A 21,175-nucleotide genomic window follows, 5' to 3' on the forward strand; every position below is an offset into this window, starting at 1 on the left:
TTCTGCAATGCAGAGGCACCCAGTGTGGCATTTATTGTGGGAGCAAAAGCATATTTGTCTCGCCCCCCAACTCCCCAGTAAGGTTAGTATTCAACTCAGGAGACACAGAGGGAAGGAAGGTTTAGATGGGACGGTCACATTGGACTTGGGGTGCAGAAGGAAGAGAAAAAAGATAGGCAAGGGATATAAGGTAGGTAGGTGTGGAGGGAAATGACTTATTGGACTTGGGGTACAGAAAGAAATAGCCAAAGGAAGGAAGAAAGATAGGTAGGTAGGTAAGTATGGATGAATGGAAAGGACACATTGGGCTTGGGGTACAGAAGGAAAAAGAAAAGACAGTCAAAGGTAGGAAGGTAGGTAGGTAGATGTGGGTGGAAAGGACACATTGAACTTGGGACGCCTTTCAGAGGGAGCAAAAGTGTTTGCTCTCTGAGTGGAGGTCTGCAGTAAACTCATGAGACACAGAAGGAAGGAAGGAAGGAAGGAAGGAAGGAAGGAAGGAAGGAAGGGGTAGGTGGAAAGGACACATTGGGGAGCAGAAGGAGGAGAAAAAGAAAATCAAAGAAAGGAAGAAAAGGAGAAAGGAATGTGTGGATGGAAATGACACATTGGACTTGGGGTGTAGAAGGAAGCGAGGAAGGAAGGTGTAGATGGAAGGGACATGTGGACTTTGGGTGCTGAAGGAAGAGAAAAAAATAACCAAAAGGTGGGAAAAAAGAAGGGAAAGATGGAAAGGATATTGGGCTTGAGGAGCAGAATGGAGAGAAAAAAAGTAGCCAAAGGAAGGAAGGAAGGAAGGAAGGAACACATGTTGAGGTGCAGAAGGAAGAGAAAAAGATAGCCAAAGGAGGGAGGGTAGAAAGAAAAGGGGAGAGGGAAGAAAAGAGGAAAGGAAGGATGGATGGAAAGGATCCATTGGATTTGAGGATCAGAAGGAAGATAATAGGGTAACCAAAGGAAGGAAGGGGAAGGGGAACAGAGGAGGGAAGGGGAAAGGAGCAGAAGAAAGAGAAAAAGATAGTCGAAGGAAGGAAGGAAGGAAGGAAGGAAGGAAGGAAGGAAGGAAGGAAGGACTGGACTTGGAGAGACAGGAGTGGAAGGCAGGCGCGGAGGATGGCGAGGCCCCTCGGCCTTGGAGGCCCTGGGGGCGGGGGCCTGTGGGCGTGGCTGGGCCTGGATGGGGCGTTCCCCGTGGCGTCGGGCCCCTCCCCTTTTCCGCGTCACGGCCTTGGCCCCTCCCCCGTGCCTCCGCCGAGGGCCTCGGGTATAAAAGGCGGCGGGGCCGGCGTTGCTCTCCGCTGGCGGCCCTTCCGTCCAAGATGAGCTACACGCTGGAGACGCTGGGCGTCGGCGGCGGCTCTTCCTACCGGCGGATGGCCGAGAGCCGGAGCTCTGCCTTCAGCCGGGCCAGCGTCTCCCCGTCGAGCGGCTTCCGATCGCAGTCGTGGTCGCGGAGCTCTCCCAGCACGGTCTCGTCGTCGTACAAGGCCCGCAATGTGGCCTCGGTGGGCCGGGGCTCGTACGGCTCGGCGGCGGGGCTGAGCTCGTCGGAGAGCCTGGAGCTGAGCCAGAGCTCGCTCTTTAACGGCCTGGTGCCGTCGGAAGGGAAGCGCTCCAGCGAGAAGGAGCAGCTGCAGGGCCTGAACGACCGCTTCGCGGGGTACATCGAGAAGGTGCACTCCCTGGAGCAGCAGAACAAGGAGCTGGAGGCCGAGATCGCGGCGCTGCGGCAGAGGCAGGCCGGCCGGGGCCAGGTGGGGGAGGCCTTCGAGCAGGAGCTGCGGGAGCTGCGCGGGGCCCTGGAGCAAGTCAGCCACGAGAAGGCGGCGCTGCAGCTGGACTCGGAGCACCTGGAGGAGGACCTCCAGCGCCTCAAGGAGCGCTTCGAGGACGAGGCCCGGCTCCGCGACGAGACCGAGGCCGTGACCAGGGCCCTCCGCAAAGACGTCGAGGAGTCCGCGTTGCTCAAGGTGGAGCTGGACAAGAAGGCCCAGGCCCTGCAGGACGAGGTGGCCTTCCTCCGCGGGAACCACGAGGAGGAGGTGGCCGAGCTCCTGGCCCAGATCCAGGCCTCCTCCTCGGCCTCGGCGGAGCCCCGCAAGGACTACCTGAAGAGCGCCTCCACCACCGACCTCTCGGCCGCCCTCAAGGAGATTCGCTCCCAGCTGGAGTGCCACTCCGACCACAACATGCTCCAGGCCGAGGAGTGGTTCCGCGGGCGCTACGCCAAGCTGACCGAGGCCGCCGAGCAGAACAAGGAGCAGATCCGCTCCGCCAAGGAGGAGATCGCCGAGTACCGCCGCCAGCTCCAGGCCAAGAGCATCGAGCTCGAGTCCGTCCGCGGCACCAAGGAGTCCCTCGAGCGGCAGATCAACGACATCGAGGAGCGCCACAACCACGACCTCGCCAGCTACCAGGTGGGCACAGCAGGGGAGGCGGGCCAGGGCCATGGAGAGTGGGTCTGGATGAGCTCCAGGAGTCCCCTTCCCCGATGAGGGTGAGGAGGAGACAGGGGGATGGGTCTGGATGACCTCTAGGATCCCCTTCACCGATGGGGCTGTGCAGATTGGGAAGAGGGAGGAGGCAGGCCCAGGGGAGTGGGTCTGGATGACCTCCAGGAGTCCCCTTCCCCAAGGAGGCTGTGAGGGTGGGGAGGAGGGATGAAGTAGGTCTGAGGGGGTGCCATGGACGGGGGGCGGTCTAGATAACTTCTTGTGATCCCCTTCCCTCATAAGGCTGTGAGGGTGGGGAGGAAGGAGGAGACAGGGCTAGTGGAGGTCATGATCAGGGGGAATGAGTCTGGATGGCCTCTAGAAGTCCATTCATGAGGGTGGGGAGGAGGCAGGGCTGCACCACTTACCAGGTGGATCATGGCCGGGGGGTGGGTCTGGATGACCTCCAGGAGTCCCCTTCCCCAATGAGGAGGAGGCAGGGCCAGGGGGAGAGGTGGGTCTGGATGACCTCCAAGGATCCCTCCTATGACACGCTCTCCAGAGGAGGCCGGGAGACTGGACTTTCCCTGCCCAAAGCAGGAGTTTTCAGGATGGACACAATCCCCCCCTCCTTGCACTGGGTTGAAAGCTTCAGGGAGCTTCTTCCAAAGTCAGTGGAAGCTGATGGCAGTGAAAGGGGGTTGGGGAGGGTGGGGCGGTGGGCGTGGCCATCCCCAAGTGGGCGGGGTCAATCCCAAGTAGGTGGATCCAGACCCTGCTAGATTGCTGTCCAACCTCTTCTGCCTCACTAAGTCGGAGAACTCTTTGGTATTGTGTACCTTCAGGTCGTTTCAGACTTATGGCGGCCCTATCCTGGCGTTTCCTTGGCTCAGAGGGGGTTTGCCATTGCCATCCTCTGAGGCTGAGAGAGTGTGACTTGGCCAAGGTCGCCCAGTGGGTGGCTGAGCTGGGAACTGAACTCTGGTCTCCAGAGTCATCACCCAACACTCAAACCACTTTGCCAGGGCTCCTCCGCCAATGCATGAGTTTTCTCTATTATAGCAGTGGGAAATCTTCCAAGTGGGGAGGGAGGAAAGGGGAAGGGGCTTCCTTTGCTTTACTCAAACTCTCAGAGGGAGATCCTGCTTGGAAGTTGGGTTGGGGTGGGTCCAAGAGTGGCATTTTGTATGCTCCAAATGGCAATGTTCTGTGCCTTAACCCCTCCAAATAAAACCCAAACCAGAGGAATTGGGACTTTCACTTAAATTGCAAACTCAGGAATGAAACCATGGTCAAAAGGCCAGCATTGTTTTGCAGATCACAGAACTATATGCAAAAACAGAGCAATCCAAACAGTTCTATGCAGAAACAAGAAAAAAGGGCATACATGTAGGTATATCTTCACTAGTGTATTGAAAAGGAAAAGTCCGATGTTGCTGTTCCAACTATTGATGCTTCGTTGTCCATTTCCTCTAAGTCGCAGCAGATGCGCAAAATTTTGACACTTTCTCTGTAGCCTGAGAATACAGGTCTGATGACAGATAACTGGCAGAGAATATGTCAGACCTCCCTGGATGTTTCTGGAGAGCTGGGGTGCAATCCAAAGACTCAGATCCATGATAGAAAGATGCTGCAGTCGTACATAGATGACAAGTTTCCCCAAAGCCCGCATTGCAGGGACAGAAATGCATTTGGATGGGGATCTTGGCAAACTTTCCTTCCAGGCTTCTGAGTTGGACAAGTCAGACGTCTGGTTGGATGTTTAAATTCATGGTGGAAGGGGAATAGGGGAAACAGTGGTGAAAGGTCTCCTTTCTGCTCCTGTTGCTGCTCTTTCAAGGAAGGATGACACAGCAGAGAGGGGAAAGAGATCATACAAAATGCATATTTCAGACAGAAAGAGTGAACAGAAAGGCATCTTGCAATGTGAGTCACATTCTATTTCTAGACTCCATTCTGCCAGAAAGAAAAAGAGGGAGGATATGCTGGAAACCTGTGCCATGCAGCAGAAGAATCAGGTTTGCAACTCCAGAAAGGCTTTCTTTTCAAAGTGACCTTAACATGAGCCAAGCAATAGCAGACCTGGCTTTGGAAAGGTGAAAAACCTAGCTTGCAAAAAAATACGATGCAGAAAGTTCTCCTGGTTTAAATAGTGCCATGGAGCAGATGAATTGCAGAATTGGCCCTGGGATAAAGAAGAGCAGAAAGAAAAAGAGGCCGCTGGTAGCTAAAGTTGTTAGCATCCATGCATATTGCATTGGTGCTGAAACAGTGCCACAAACCCAGCCCTGTCCCTTCACTCTCTTGCACCTCTGATGTGCCATGCTCACCTCAGTTACAAGCCGCAACATTTGTTGTGGTCCGAATTCTGCAGCAGTTGCTGAAGTACGGGGGGGGGGGGGAGGATGCGGTTCATAGCGCTAATGCTGTCTTCTCAAGTTCCAACTGCTGCTGCTGTTCTTTCCAACGATGAATATGAATACTGTCTTTTCTGCAGACTTTAATGTGCTCAAGGGACGATCACAATTAAATTTTGCAGGAACACATTGCATGAGGGGTAGAATGGAAAAAGTAATCATGGAAACAAACTGCATTACATAACATGAAATCATGCCCAGCTTCCGCAAGAAAAAAGGAACATTTCTGAAGTGCCTTATTTATGATTGTCATTAGTTGCAATATGGTCCTGTTATTGCTGTTATTGTTATCATCATCATTTCATAAAGAGTCTTCTTCCACAGCATAGAGAGTCTGGGAGTCAGGATGGACTTCTGCAGGATGAGTCATCATAATATGCATACTGTACTGTAGAGAAAGTCCATCCGCTAGCTGGACAATATTCACTTTTATCCCCAACGATAAATTATTATCTTTGCAATAAAGTACCATCACTATTTTGCATCAGTGCCTAATGAACTTCTGCAATGCAGAAGGTATTTTTTGCTGAGTGGATCTCCAAAGGGAGCCACTAAACGCAAAAGGCACAGTCCCAGAGCTTCTCTTTTGGTAGGGGAAGCAGTGAATTTCTCAGGTATTATTTTTTTACTGGCAATATGTGAATATAGCATTAAAGAATCTCACCTGGAATAATGCCACAACCTGGCAGGTGATCTTTGTGAGTGTGGATGAAATGGCGATACCTGGTTCCATTGAAATATCCTTGGCAAAGTGAAAAATGAGATCGGTTGGGTGGGAAAATGCAACCTCAGGAAAAAAGGTCATTCTGCCAAGTGCATTTCAAAGTTCTGCAATGCAGAACTTGCTGACACCCAGAGATTGTAAAAAGGCAACCCTCCTAAGATTTCTACCAACAAATAACCTGCGCATTGCAGAATGACATTGGGAAGCATTGGGAAGCATTGGGAAGCATTGGGAAGTTGAGAGTGAGGGCAATTTCCCTAAAAGAAATATATAGGTATGGCAAAAGTTAATTCAGTATGGAGGTAAGACAAATTGCACCATGCTGTGGAGTTTACAATCTAACTACTAATATTAAAGCAATTTTCAAAAGGAGGATCAAGGTTATAGAAACCCATGCAATGCAGATAAGCCATTACAGAAGTGTATAGTGCAGGCAAAGCCTAGGCCTGAAGGAGAATTTGTCTATGCCTAGCTTGACCAATTTTTGATGCTCCAAAAAGGGCATATAATTCATATATTAAAATTCTGTCATCTGTGCCCTGCCATGCAAGCCCGAACCCCAAGGAACTGAGCATGACTTCTCTGAAGCAGTCCATTGGATTGCAGGTGCTGCATCAAAAAAGAGAAGAATATGGGGGTTTGTTTGCAGAGGTATATTCCCTGAACATTGATTCAACTGGAAAGTATTTCAAAGAGAGAAAAGTAGTCAGATAGCTATGGGTTCACTGCTACTGCCCATAAATCTTGCATGTTTCCTATGGAGCTAAACTGCATGAGACTCAGCTGGATGTGATTGTAGTTGTTTTAATGCAGTCCTCCTCCCTGTGCATGAACCAAAGGCAATTGCATACAAATACAGAGAGGGAGGAAGAGATGCTGATTCTCCTCTGGCTGCTATTCCTTGCATTCCCAGAAAAGCTGCTCTAGAGACCAGTGGAGTGCAGAGACTGCAAAGCAGAAGAAAAGAAGGGGGGGAAAAACCTTGCAGATGCAAACTCATACTGTTGGGTGCCTTCAAATCATTTGTGACTTATGGAGACCCTAAGGCAAACCTATTCTTGGCAAAGGCATGGTACCTTTGCCTTCCTCTGAGGCTGAGAGAGCATGACTTAAGTTTCCATGGCCAAGTGAAGATTCGAATCCTTGTTTCAAGAGTCCTAGTCCAATACCCAAACCACTACACCACTCATATTATTTCAGATCAAGTCACACAAAATCAGTAGTAAAGAGTTTTTTTGTTTCTGGCTTTGGAGGCAAACAAATGCAGTTTCTCTGCATTTTCTTCCAGCTTTTCTAGTTCTAGAAGATGAGACTCCCATGGGATGTTGATCATGATGGCTGTGTGTTATCTAAAACCTAGAGTCATTATGCTTTTTGATTCCGGTTGCTGGGGAACATAAGTGAGAGGATGCTATTGCATTCATGTCCTGCTCATGCACTTTCCAGAAGCATCTCCTATTGGTGTTATTGGAGACTGAAGTCTGGCCCAGATAGGCCTTTGCTCTGATCTGACAGGGCTATTTTTGCAATTCTATATCTCTGTTAAAGTCAACTAACATCCAGCACTAGTAAGATATGGAGACATTTTTTCCCATCGAGTACAGCAGCCTTAATGGAATAATTGGCATACAATGAACTTCTTAATCAAATCCTCAATTAGAATCCATTTGAAATAAAGTTCTATAGTTTGCTACTCATCACCAATATGGCATTATATTTAAAATTTACATTATTCATACTGCCAAAGCTTTGGATCTTAAGGATATACAGAAACGATTGAGCTTAGACAAAATGCAGAATTTAAATTCTGGAAGTCAGCAGCGTTAATTACTAAAGATAATGATTCATCAGTTGATTCATCTGAAATAATTGGAGTCAAGCCACCAGCTTTGCCAGGACACTGAATCTCTCTATATCTCCGTGTGCTTGGCATCATTTCTGAATCCAGGAAACTTAACATTAATTAAATATACTCAGAACTGATAACTTATTGTTCCCAAAACTAATTTCATTTTCTCTGTTTTTCTAGAGTTACACTGTCATGCTCCTAACTGCCAGTTTTGAACAGAATACTATGAACTAAAGTCCAGTTAGGATGACTGACTGAAATCTAACCAAGTCATATCTCACATCTTAACTAGGTTCGGGTGTTTACCTAGGGATTTCAATAATCCAAAGCAGAATGATCCTAAACTGCCATCAGCCCCGGCCATCGTGTCAATGGCTAAGGATGTTGAGAATCGTAGTCCAAAATTTCTGGAACGCTCATCATTGGGAAAGGCTGCTTTAGTTTGTTACAGTGGCTGTAAGAAACAAAATGGGAAAGGGTTCAAAATATGGCCCCCTAATATTAAGTAGCCCCTAGTGTCTCTCCTGGGTTTCTCAACAAGAGTGCCAGATTAACAGAATTTCTCCTAACCCTGACCCATAACTCCTATCTCTGAGGTTTCTGGAGCCTGTGAAAACATAGATGCTTTGATTATTTTTAGCAAAGATCTTCAGGTCTGGAAACCATGCCCTTTGAGGAGCAGCTTAGGAAGCTAGATATGTTTAGCTTGGGGAGGAGAAGGTTAAGAGATGACTTCATAACCATGTTTAAATATTTGAAGGGATGCCATATTGAGGATGGAACAAGCTTGTTTTCTTCTGCTCCAGAAACTAGGACATGGAGCAATGGATTCAAGCCGCAGGAAGAGAGATTCCACCTAAACGTTAGGAACAATTTCCTGATGGAAAGAGCTGTTTGACAGCGGAGCACATTCCCTCTGAGTGTGGTGGCATCTCCTTTGGAGATTTTTAAACAGAGGCTGGATAGCCATCTGTCAGGAGTGCTTTAGTTGTGTCTTCTTGCATGGCATGGCATTAAACTGGGTGACTCTTGGGGTCTCCACCAATGCTATGATTCTATCAGAGATTCTCACCTTCTACCAGCTGATCAGTCAAAACCTAGCTAATCTTGGCTGGTTAGATTGGGGAAACTAACACCAGTATAAGCTAGGTTCCTTTATCAGTAGTGGAGGGGTCCCATTTTATCATTTTGACATTGCTGCTTTTTGTTCAGTCCCCTTCCTATCCATTTTCCTCCCCTCCCCATGAAATAGTCTACTCTCCTCACTTCTTGCCTCCCTTTTTTCTCCTGACTCTACTAAAGAATTCCCTGTGTTTCGATTTCAGGACACGATCCAGCAGCTAGAAAATGAGCTGAGAGGTACGAAATGGGAAATGGCGCGCCACTTGAGGGAATATCAGGATCTCCTCAATGTCAAGATGGCTCTCGACATTGAAATTGCCGCATACAGGTAAGGGAGACACATTGGCAGTGTGGCTGGTCCAGGAATTGCACTGCAGATGCTTTGCTCCAGCAGCAACAGCAGCAGCAACATTCCCCCCACGCTCCCAAAACAAACACAAGCTACCTTCAGAGCCCCCCACATTTCTGCCATGTTTTAAGCTTTACCTTGTATTATTTTGGAGCCCCTTCCTAGAACTTGCACTTCCAAAGTCTAAACAATTTGAAGGCCTCAACATAAACACACACACATACTTACTAAGCAGTGATTCTTATTGCAGTCGGTGGTTTCCGTCCTTCCGAGGAATGGCTAGAATCATGCTTCAAAACAATCATGTTGAGCATCATCACTTGGAAAGAACTACTTGTGCATCTACACTGTAGAAATAATGTAGTTTAACGTCACTTTAACCGCCATGGCTCCATCCTACAGAATCCTGTAGCTTTGTGAGGCCCCAGCACTAGAAGACTGAAGACTTTGTAAAACTGCACATCCCAGGTTTCCATAGGATGGAGCAACAACACTTAAAGTGGTGTCAACTATATTATTTCTGCAATGAAGATACACCCTCAATTTGTGGTTTGAAGTCAATTCCCTGCTGTTGAAGTAAGCTGAGGACAAGGAAATGAGAGGAAGAAACTGGGACATTTTAATAGTAGCTGAAAAATTGGGATGGCAGACAGTTAATCAAGGCTGTCTCTGAAAAATCAGGGCAGGTGAAGGATATGCAACCGACTGTAAGAGTAGTATGGAAATGAGGAATATGAATAGAAGACTTCTTTTCTCCCACATTTTTCCAAATTAAGCTGGATATGCAAAGATTTCTCAGCCCATATGAAATTTCCATTTAATATTTATCAGATCAGGAACATAGCTGTCACATCTGTGGTGCTTTTGTCACAGATTTGAAAAATGACATTTGAAACTCATGAATATTCTAAAGGGAAATGCTTACCACAAATCTTTTTTTTTTAAGTGTCAGACAAGTAAGCTATAATTAATTCTTAATATAATAAATGGAGGGCCACCACCAGCCTGCTATTTTTCAGTGGTGGATGATAACAATATTGTTCCATCATGATCCACAGTTAAATGTATGTATATATATACACACACACAAATAGATGACAGTTTTCTTCCTTTTTAATGTTCTAATTCTCCCCTGCCAAAGGTGTCCTATCCAATGTGGCTATCTCAATTTACCTAATAATGAGAAGATAGTAGTCCAAATATGTAGTTTCTTAATGCCGATTTTGAGTATGCCTATTTAGGAATGGGGAGAAATACACTTATTTTACATTTTAATGTGAACTTACCTAATTTCACATTTTCAAACCAAAATTCTGTTATCCTTATTTGTACTTCTAGGAACTTTGCAATGGAACGCTCCGGTAATATTCATACAAAAATGCATATATCAAAAAGGGGGAGGGGGATCACATTAAATAACACTAAAATGAATGAAATCAGGAAAATTGCCTGCAAAAGTGCATGTTTTAGGCAAAAAAAAACTTAATACGAAAATTAATGCATTAGAAGCTTGTACAAAAACGTGCCCAAAAAAGTGTTCTCTGAACAAATCTTGCCAAGAAACCCCAATGACAGGGCCTTAGGTTTGCTACAAGTTAGAAATGCCTTGAAGGATCTGGAGATCTTCAGGTTCCCCAGCCCTCTTCTATTTGTTCTGACAGATGCCTTATAACCACATGTGTTTCTGGATTGTCAGCTACTCTGTTGATAAGGACAGTGTTATATGTATAATTGCTTCTAAATATGGTCTGGAGTTTCTTGTTGGCGATGTGCCTATCTGTTTCATTTTGATTCTGGATGTGGGATCCCCCCCCCCTCCCTCTGGGGCTTAGTGAAGAGGCAATGTACCCCAAATATATAACAACTCTATAAACTAATGCAATGGCCTTTTCAAGATACACAACAATTCTAATTTTATAAACAGTCTTGTTTATTGCAGTCCTGGAAGGATGCCTGTTCAAGAAAATGCCCAGCAAAAACAAGTAGCTGACTGATTGTTGCTCATATTCATTCTCAAACCCACTGAACATAGCAGTCTTTGCCATTTGGTTGCTTGCTAAAAATGCAAATAGGTCCGAGAAGAGATTGTTAGAACTTTCTGATAATGTCACAGGGCCACTAATAATTCCCTAAAGCAGTTCACAGAGGAAAAGGGTATTTTCTCTCAGGGTGAAGGGTTGCAATTTCATCAGTCACATTGATTAAAAAAATACTGTATAGATGACAACTTCAGAAGAAAACCCCATTGAGTATAATGGGATTTATCCCCTGGTAAGTAGATGTAGGCTTGCAGTTTTAATTACATTCCCATTCCACATGCCAACAGAGTGGTTCAGGAAGAAAAGACAAACTGAAAATCCCACAGTGAGATGGTGTTGTAGAACTGTGATAAAGTTTATATATGGCCTAATCTGCACTGCAGAAATAATGCAGTTTGACATCACTTTAACTGCCATGCCTCAATGCAATGGAATTCCGAGTGTTGTAGTTTCGTCTCATATTTAAGCTTCTCTTGTCAGAGAGCTCTGGTGCCACAACAAGCTACAGATCCCAGGTTTCCATAGCATGAATCAAGTGTCAAATTGCAAAGTTTTCTTATTCATAGTAGTTCTATGGAGCTATTAGAGCTACCAAGAGTAGCACCAGGCTGTTCTAGTATCTCCTGGTCCCTTGTCAATTTTCTTCTTATCATTTGTTTCTCCAGGAAACTTCTTGAGGGTGAAGAGACAAGATTCAGTGCCTTCTCTGGCAGCATCACTGGGCCAACATTCACACACAGGCAACCTTCAGTAACAATATCAACAACCAAAATCCAGAAATCTAAAGCTGAACCTCCAAAGCTAAAGGTCCAACACAAATTTGTAGAAGAAATCATTGAAGAAACCAAAGTAGAAGATGAGAAATCTGAACTGGATGAGGCCATTGCAGCTATGGCTAAAGAACTGGCTGGCGGAGCAGTGCCTGAGGAAGAGAAGGAGGAAGAGGAGGAAGAAGGAGAGGCTGTAGAAGAGGAAATAGTGGCAGAGGAAAAGGCTGTGGTTGAAGCAGCAGCCCCAGAAGCTGAGGAAGAAGGAGGAGAAGAGGAGGAGGAAGGTGAAGAAGGAGAAGAAGAAGGAGATGCAAAGTCTGATGAAGCAGAAGAAGGTGGATCTGAAAAAGAAGAAGATAAGAGTGAAAAGGAAGAGGGTGAGGAAGAAGCTGAAGAGGAGACAGCTGAGGAAGAAGGTGAGGGAGATGAAGCTAAGAGCAAGGAAGGAAAGGAGGCTCCAGAAGAAGGTGAAGGAGAGGTGGAGGAAACCATTTCAGCAGAGAAGGCAGGGAAGGCAAAAACATCTCCACCTAAATCTCCTGTGACAGATGAAGCAGAGACAAAAAAAGGAGAGAAGGAGGATAAAGAATCTGGAGATGCTGAGGAAGAGGAGAAAGCAGGCTCACCAGCAAAGGAAGGATCTCCCGAGAAAGCAGGAACACCAGAAAAAGCAAAGTCTCCAGAGAAAGAGAAAGCTGGGACCCCAGAAAAGGCAACCTCTCCTAAGAAAGCTGGAACTCCTGAGAAGGGCTCTCCTGAAAAACCTGGAACTCCAGAGAAAGGGTCCCCTGAGAAGGCAGCGACTCCAGAGAAAGCACCTTCTCCAGAGAAAGCAGGAACCCCAGAGAAAGCCTCTCCAGAAAAAGCAGGAACACCAGAGAAAGCCTCTCCAGTGAAAGCAGGGACTCCAGAGAAAGCAACTTCTCCAGTGAAAGCAGGGACTCCAGAGAAAGCTGGGACCCCAGAGAAAGCAACCTCTCCAGTGAAAGCAGGGACTCCAGAGAAAGCAACTTCTCCAGTGAAAGCAGAGACTCCAGAGAAAGCAGCTTCTCCAGAAAAAGCAGGGACCCCAGAAAAAGCAGCTTCTCCAGCAAAAGCAGGATCTCCAGTGAAAGAAGAGATCATCTCAGTCACCAAGGCAGAAAAAGTTGGTGCAGGGAAAGAAACAAAAGAGGAAAAGAAAGAAAAAAGTGAGAAAGCTTCAAAGGAATCCACCAAAGAAGATATTGCAGTCAATGGAGAGGTAGAAGATAAAGGAGAGGAGGAAGACTCCAAGACAAAGCAAGTTGAGGAGGAAGATAAAGGGGTTGTCACCAATGGTCTGGATGTGAGCCCCATTGAGGAGAAGAAAGGGAAGAGCGATGAGAAAGTTGTAGTAACCAAAAAAGTAGAGAAAATCACAAGCGAAGGGGGTGATGGAACCACTACGTATATCACAAAGTCTGTGACGGTCACACAGAAGATGGAAGAGCATGAAGAGACGGTTGCAGAGAAATTAGTGTCCACCAAGAAGGTAGAGAAGGTCACTTCTTCACATGCTGTAATGAAAGAAGTTAAGGAGAGTGACTAGGATAATCTTTTTTCCCCTTTCCTTCTAAAGAGCTTGGGTCGGTGCAAAAGGTTAAGCCATATGACAGCTGCAAAATGCATGTAAGTGACGGCTTCTAAGCAGAACGGGTTCTCTCGTGAAGTCTCCAAAACACTCTTCCTTTATTTCTTATTCTTATTATTGTGCAATACCCAGGGATCAGGCGGGGGGGAAATGCATGCACACCCGATGTGCTCCCTCTGCAGAACTTGGGGAATTAAACAAAAATGCATGAGCTGTTATTCTTACAGAGGAACTTGCTGAGTTTCCTAAGCTGCTGATGGGACGGAACGTCTTAAGATGTATTATGCAAAGAATCAACTGAGCCAAATACAAACAAACAATAACAAAAGAATGAATGAAAAATGATAGTAATACCCCCAAACTCTCCTAGCCTTAAGCTATTTAATAATTATGTTTACCTCACTGGTGCAATTAAAGAGGGATGTTTGTTCATGGGAGAACCTACCTTGACATGCACAGTATGCAACCTTTTGTTGTTTGATGTAAAGCAGTCACAGCTGTTCATGCTCAATAAAGGTCATATTGGAAACATGCCTAGCTTCGTTTGGACTTTCTCTCTCAGCTCTGAGGTTTTATACATTGTTGTCTTTACTAATGGGAATGTATATGGAATAGCTCACGTTCCTTTTTTAAAATTGAAACGTCTGGACCTCTTAACCACAGTTGCTAGGACTGCAAATAAATGATGGAGACTGGTGGAGTGGCTATTCTTGATGGCTCTCTGAAACAGTGTTAATACACTATTCATTTCTAGGACAAAGAAGAGAATTTATGGAATTCATTGTCAGTATTTTCCAGTCACAATCTTCTCTGACCTTCATGGCACAGTGTAGGAGGAGATCAATAGCAGGTTACACCATGAGTTACCACACTGAGTGTAACTGACCCTGATGATGCCACTGACATTATGGAATCCATCTGTTCTCTATCAATGTGTCAAGCCTTCCACATGATATACCATTCCCACTTCCTAGCCCATTTGGTTTTGCATCACCCACGTCTGTCAGTCAGTGTTTCACAGCCACTGAGTGCCTTCAGTCTTAGTTGGGCTACTTTGAGGGACTCCTTACTTCAAGAAGTTCAAGGGCTGAACCAGTTAACTGTAGCACCCATGAGCCATTCACTGAAGGAGCAACACATGTGCACAGACAGATCTATATGTCATGCAAAACTTAATCATACAGTGCTGAAGAGACTCCAGCTCTGCCTGTTTCTCCCACAACACCCAACTCTCCTTGATGCTGTGATGGAACTGCAGCTTGTGATCTTCTGACATGCCTCAGATGCAGATAGAGATGTACTGAGTTGCAATATTTTTGGTCGTCAAACCCAGAGGGTTCTTCATGAAGAGGAATAAGTTGACACGGGCTCTCCTGCCCCATTTACTTAATCTGCATCTCCTTCCACCATTGTTGGCCTCAAATGGCCTAACCACACTGAATCATAACGCTGGAAGGTGACCTCTGGGTCATCACATCCAAGCACCACCCCACATACAAAATACAGGATCTCCAGCTAGAGCATCTCTTGGAAGTATCTGTGAATGAGTTCGTGTCATGATTGTGTTGAGTAAAGTAGCTTTCTGTGGTTGGGTGCCCTGAGCAATAGATTTGTGGTAGTGATCACACAGTACTGTGTGTTAAACTAACTCAGGCATGGGCAATCATCAGGTGTAGGGGACCACACTAGCTCTCCATGGGACCATGGAAAGCCACAAACACACCTCACCATGCACTTCCCAAAATATTGTTTTACTTTCAAGGGACTTTGGGAGAATGCTTGGGGGCCTAGGCCTCTGAAATAATATTAGGGTTACATGTAACCTACATGTTGCACTTTCCTTATCCTTGGACTAATCCCTATACAGGGCACAATTAATAATAAATAATAATAAAGTTTTTATTTGTATACCGCCCTTCCTTCAGATCAGGGCGGTTTACAGCATTTTAAAATACAATACAATGAGATAAAAGCATAATACAATTACAAAAACATAAAAACAAAAGGCCCCAGGGTTAGCCAGTCCCATTGCCAGTGCGGCGGAGGAGGCTTATAGGACCTTATTCAGGGAATGCGGTCTGGAACAGAAAGGTCTTGAGGTCCCGTCTGAATTGGGCCAGGGAGGTAGCTGAGCGGAGCTCTATGGGCAGCATGTTCCAAAGGGCCGGGGCGGCGATGGAAAATGTCCTCCTGGTGGTGGAGGCCAATCTCGCCCCGGGAACCCTAAGTAATTGCTGCCCAGATGTTCTGAGGGTGCGGGGCGGAATGTATGGGGAGAGGCGGTCCTTCAGGTATCCTGGGCATAACATAACACACAAAGCAGAACACATACGTTTTTAAAAGGATCTGCCAACAAGATATCTCCATTGAGTTAGCAAAACACACTGACGGTAGTGTGTACATGTGCAAGAAGCAACACAAGGAAGGAAACCAACTTCAATACAATGCAAAACCTACAGGATGAGAGTGATGACAACAACATCACAATGAGTAGTTTTCAACGAATGAGTATTTTCAAAGAAGGAAGAAGGGAAGAGGAGGGAAACAAGGAAGCGTGGCAGCACCTTTAAGACTAACTGATTTCTGTTTTAGCATGATTTAAGTCTTAAAAGTACTGTCGCATTCCTTTTCCCCCTCCTCTTCTTCTTTTTAATGATAAATGAGGAGGAAGAGCTTGAGCAAGTGACATTCTCTTAGTTTCAGAGGAAGCCATAGGCATTCTCTCTCTTGCCAAGGAAACCTGCTAATAAGTTCACTGTAGGGTGGAAATGAGTTGAAGGTACGCCACAACCGATGATGATGATGATGATGATGATGATGATGATATTTACCATTTTGACAAATATTTCATGTAAAGAACACATTTATTCTAATTTAAAGAAGATTTTAAAATTTCACTGATGAAGAATGGGACGGGTGCGACCAAGATAGGAGAAGCTGCAGCAGTTTGCTTTTGCCTCAACTTAATAAGAATGGCGAATCTGAATTAAGCTGAGGACAAAGGGAGAAAGGGGGAGGAGGAGGAGGAGGAGGAGAAAGAAACTGGGATGTCTTAAAATCAGCTGAAAAGTGTCATGACAGAGGATTAATTGGAATAGTCCTGCCAAATGGGGGCAACTGGGGGATATGGAAGCACTGGCATTTCGGAAAGTGGATGGCTGTGGCCTGCCAAAGTCTGGGGAAGAATTAACATAAGATGCTGCATTCACTAGTGTTGCCCGTATCAATATAAACAGTAATTCCTTAAGTATCTTGCTTTCTGTGTAGTGGGTTTCCACAAGCTGATTTTAATATTTCCCAAGTAAGCGTATTCATCTAAAGCACCCAATGGAATAAAGAGAACACAAACTTCCAGATATTTATAATTGAAGGAATTTAGTCCAAATGAATATTTAATCTTGCCAGGAGGTTTTGCCGGCTGATGTACAATATCATACACAACTCAGGAAGGCAAAGGATCTCAACGGGGCAAACATTGCTTCATTTGACCGATCTGAATGGCTTCTTCCCTCCCTCCTCCTATGCTCCCTGGAGGGAGCAATTATTATTTTTAAACTCTCCAGAAGTTAAAAAAGATGTAACAAGTATACAAGACCAACAATCCTGTTGTCATTTATCATTGCATACCACCTTTAATATACTGGAAGTTGACAGTACAATTCACCTTGGAGTCTAAAGACACATGCTATGCATGAAGAAGGCCACCTTCTCAGATTTCTAGAACGATTTTACCTGTTCTGGTAAAGCAGGTGTGTTGACCTCTCTTCCAATCATAGCCTGATATTCTTAGGGTTACTGGTATCACTCATAAACTCATTCAATCAATGGTTCAATGCTGAGTAAACATGTATTTAAATCCTATTTATTTAATTGTCTACTCTAATCAGGACTAGCAATGGGAGTAGACAATTAAATCAGTGCACCATGTACACTGATGGCACTATATCAATAAATGTTGATGGCAATAAAAATAACATATGAAAATGATGGTATCTATTGCAATGCATGAAATTGCTTGAATTTCTGCAAAGCTACAGCAAATCTTGCATCCCTGAGTAGGACCTATTTACAGTATATTATCTGAACTTCAGAGATTCTAACTTAATTGTATAATTTGGAAAAATCATAATTTTTGCCAAAAGCCTTACTTATTTGTATGTTTATTTGTCCAGACCATGGTCTCCTGCACTTAAAAGGGAATCAAAGCAAACTATCAGATTAAAAAGCAAAATATGTAAAGCTTTGATCCTATGCATTTTATCTTTCCCCCCTTTTTTACACAGGAGTGCAAGCTCCAGTGCACAAAAGGCGATTTATTCCAACTAAACCATCATTGGATGAGGCTGTCTCCTTCTCCACTGGACAGAATGGAAAGTGCTGGGCAAAGTTGTTCAGGTCCTTTTCTTCTTTTTCCTGCCTCTTTCCCCTCACGCACCTCCGGTTGCCGAGTTCCTTGCTTTCCTTTACTGCAATGCGTCAAAGCAATGCTCTGGAATGTATAAACATGACAATGCAAGTGTTCCTAGCAAAGACACTAGGAACGCCCCACAGAATCAGGTTGAAGTTGGGGGGTCTTTTGCTCCATTTCTTTGGGCAGCAGAAATGAGTTCCTTCCCTCTGTATTTTCAAGGCACAAAGCACAGGGTTATTTGTCTTACAATGTCAGCTGCAGTGACAACATAGCTTTGCAGTTTGCTTAGCATGCACACTTCCAGAAAGGAAGGAGCTGCAAATGCTAGAAGTGGCCATGTGGTGCAATGGTTAGAGTGCTGATGGGGATGGGGCTTATCCTTGTTTTAGACTTCATTGAACCATGAAACTCACTGAATGTCAGATCTTCTCCCAACCTGACCTACCTTACAGGGTTGTTGAGGAAAGATGAAAATGGAATGCCATCTATACCTCCTTGAGCTTATTGAGGGAAATGTTGTTGTGTGCCTTCGTGTCACTTCCAGCTTATGGTAACCCTAAGGCAAACCTATCATGGGGTTTTCTTGGCAAGATTTGTTCAGAGGAGGTTTGTCATTGCCTTCCCCTGAGGCTGAAAGCATGTGACGTGCCCAAGGTTTGTTTCATGGCCAAGCTGGGACTCGAACCTTGGTTTCCAGAGTCATAGTCAAGTCAAACTGGTATCAAACTGCATTCTTTCCATTGTGTAGATGCATCTTTAATGTTCTGAGAACCAAGGATCTGAATGTGAGGGCTACTCCCTGTCCTGAGTAACCATCCACATCTAGTCCTTTGGCATCTGTGAATAAGGAGAAGGTTTTCTAACCACCTTTTAGCCCCTGGAGCAGGGGTAGGCAACCTGCGGCCCGGCGAGGCCTTGGGACCGGCCCCAGCCCGGTCCTGCCGCCGATTGCTGGCGGGGCCTTTGGCCTCTCGCGCGCAGGGGCAAGGGGGGCAATTGTCTATAGACGCCTCAGAAACATGCATTTATATTAAAAAAAATTTAAAAATCAGCAAATTTTTTTGCGTGTCCTCCACTTTTTTAAAAAAAGTGTCCACCATTTGAAAATGTTGTCCTACATTTGTCCCAGTTTATTTATTTATTTAAGTTTTTAAAAAAATTATTTAATTATTTATTTTTTTGGCTTCGGCCTCCAAGTTGTCTGAGGGACAGCAACCCGGCCCCCCGGCTCAAAAAGGTTGCCTACCCCTGCCCTGGAGCTTTCTGTTTCCATGCATCATTTCTGTTTCCTTCCAATTAAAGAGTGATAAAGTCAGGAACTGGGTGCTGAGTGGGTTGTGTGGTGCATGGATCTATTCTGGTATGCATACAATGCTCCAACTCCCCAACCAAGTCAACAGTTTGTGCCAAACTGTTTCAGCTCATCCTGACAGCCTAAGACTGCCATGGATGTTAGCTGCCACATGTACCCACACAAATAAGTTCAACCTAGAGCTCTGGCCTTTTAGTTCCTTCCTACCTTTTAGAAGAAGCATGCTGCCTTCTATGCATCTCCAAAGGTTAGAAGAATAAACTCCCATGCTGCCCCCAGTATCTGCCACCTGAGGCAGTTGCTTCATTTTGCCTATTAGTAGCTCCAGTCTTTGGAGAAGCAGAACAGAGTTCCCATGAAAAAGTGGTGAGAATAGGTTTATGTGAAAAAGCTCTGTTTTGGCTATGCTTTTATTGTTGTTGATGTGGCCCTCCAAGCCATTTTTTACTTATGCTGACCCCAAGGCGAATCTGTCATAGGGTTTTCTTGGCAAGTTGCTTCAGAGGGGGTTTGCCATTGCCATCCTCCGAGGCTGAGACAGTGTGACTTACCCAAGGCCATTAAGCAGGGGGGGGGGTTATGCTCAAGCTGCTCAACCCACTACACCACGCTGGCTCTTAACCTTTGGCTAGGAAGGGAAATATTTTGGTTGGACTTGGCAGACTAAATCAGGGATGGGCAAGGTGTGGCCCTTGGTCTGCATGGCAGGGTCATTTTTGTGTTCTCACAACCAAATTTTAGGCCTTTATTAAAAATTGGAAATAAACAGGAAGAAATTTCCACTTGTTTCCCGGGCCTAAAATGGGTTATTGTTGTTGTTGCTGCTGCTGCTGTTGGGTTCCTTCAAGTCATTTCTGACTTACCACAACCCTAAGGCAAACCATAACCTAAGGGTTGTCATAAGTCAGAAATGACTTGAAGGTACCCAGCAGCAACAACCTATTATGAGCTTTCCTTGGCAAGATTCGTATTTCTAAATCCACATCGCACACCTCATTGAATTCAATGGGATTAACTATAGGGGTATTCCATCCTTAGCTTCCTACAGTTGGTGACGGGTAAGCCAGCTTAACACTATTCCCTTTCCGCAATGTAATGCTGCATTTTAGCTCAACACTTAACTGGGAATTGCACAAAATTCCCCAAGGAGATGAAGATGGGGTGAGAACAAGAGATGCTCTGCAATTTGGTGGGCTTAATACCAGTCACTATAAGCTATGGTCAGGAAGCATGGGAGTTGCACTCCAACCATCTCTGGAGGCCCACTTCCAAACCCAGTCCTTCCACATCAGACTGAAATCCTTTCAGGGGGAATAAACAATAGGATTCTACTCTCCTCTCTCCTTAATGAGGACACCAAAGCTGTGATTTCTCATTTGTCACCTTTCTGCCTTCCGCAACACTTTTGGGAGAAATCACTTCCAGTGTCATCCCACACCTTCTGCCTGGCACAGCTTCTTCACACGTTTTAAATGTTTCATCATCCCAGCTCCAACAGCTATTTCCTGCCTGAGGCAGGAAAGGTTGAAAACTCATGATTTTCTGAACTGCAAAGTGATCAGGTAATAAAACCAGGTGCCCAAGCAGAAGCCTGTCCCAGCCGTGTTTCTTCCAAAATGCTCAAGACTATACCTGGGTAAATGTCATCAGTGAATACTGCCACTCAGCTGTAGTTCTAAGAAATGTCTGTGAATGGGTTTTGTTACGTTTTCACTTCCATGAACGTTCATGCTCAGAACACACAATGGAACTTACTTCAAAGTAGCCATCCAAAAGATAGTACCAGAACTCATCTCTCATACTGAGAAAGTGGAAGGTGTAGCTGTCAGTCTTTAAGTGTAGGTGCTTTTGATAATACTCCCCTTAGTCAACCCCCCAAAGTGAATCCAAATCACAAGCAGATGAGCTCACCCAGTATCACCAAATCAGTTAATAAAGCTTTCCCTCTTTCAAGAACAGGTCTTCTGTAAAGTTAATGGGTCTTAATTATCCATTTGAAGACCAAGCCACTCCCAAAAATCCAGATTATGAGAAAAGCTATTTGTTGTGTGTGATGGTTAACTGCCCTCAAGACGAGCTCGATCCATGGTGACCCTGTGGATGAGACATCTCCAAGCCCCCCCATCCTCCCCTGTTCT

At 45.3% G+C, this 21,175-nt stretch overlaps 1 protein-coding gene across 1 annotated transcript; it reads left to right on the forward strand.

Annotated features, from left to right (window-relative positions):
• Positions 1-1,286: 1,286 nt before the first annotated feature.
• NEFM (neurofilament medium chain) lies at positions 1,287-13,859 on the forward strand. The gene is made up of 3 exons (XM_089537728.1): positions 1,287-2,417; positions 8,748-8,872; positions 11,598-13,859. Exons 1-3 carry the CDS (start codon positions 1,320-1,322, stop codon positions 13,270-13,272), a joined length of 2,898 nt encoding a protein of 965 aa, XP_089393854.1. The 5' UTR covers positions 1,287-1,319; the 3' UTR covers positions 13,273-13,859.
• Positions 13,860-21,175: the final 7,316 nt, after the last annotated feature.

Source organism: Sceloporus occidentalis, unplaced genomic scaffold, assembly GCF_023333645.1.
Source record: "Sceloporus occidentalis isolate IW3139 unplaced genomic scaffold, rSceOcc1.0.p SCAF_9, whole genome shotgun sequence".
Classification (NCBI taxonomy): Eukaryota; Metazoa; Chordata; class Lepidosauria; order Squamata; family Phrynosomatidae; genus Sceloporus; species Sceloporus occidentalis.

What these genes read in the sequence shown, in the direction of transcription:
- NEFM (XM_089537728.1), top strand. Translation starts at nt 1,320, where the DNA reads ATGAGCTACACGCTGGAGACGCTGGGCGTCGGCGGCGGCTCTTCCTAC. An exon ending in ACGACCTCGCCAGCTACCAG is followed by an intron (nt 2,418 to 8,747) that starts GTGGGCACAGCA and finishes TTTCGATTTCAG; the next exon opens with GACACGATCCAGCAGCTAGA. An exon ending in ATTGAAATTGCCGCATACAG is followed by an intron (nt 8,873 to 11,597) that starts GTAAGGGAGACA and finishes TTGTTTCTCCAG; the next exon opens with GAAACTTCTTGAGGGTGAAG.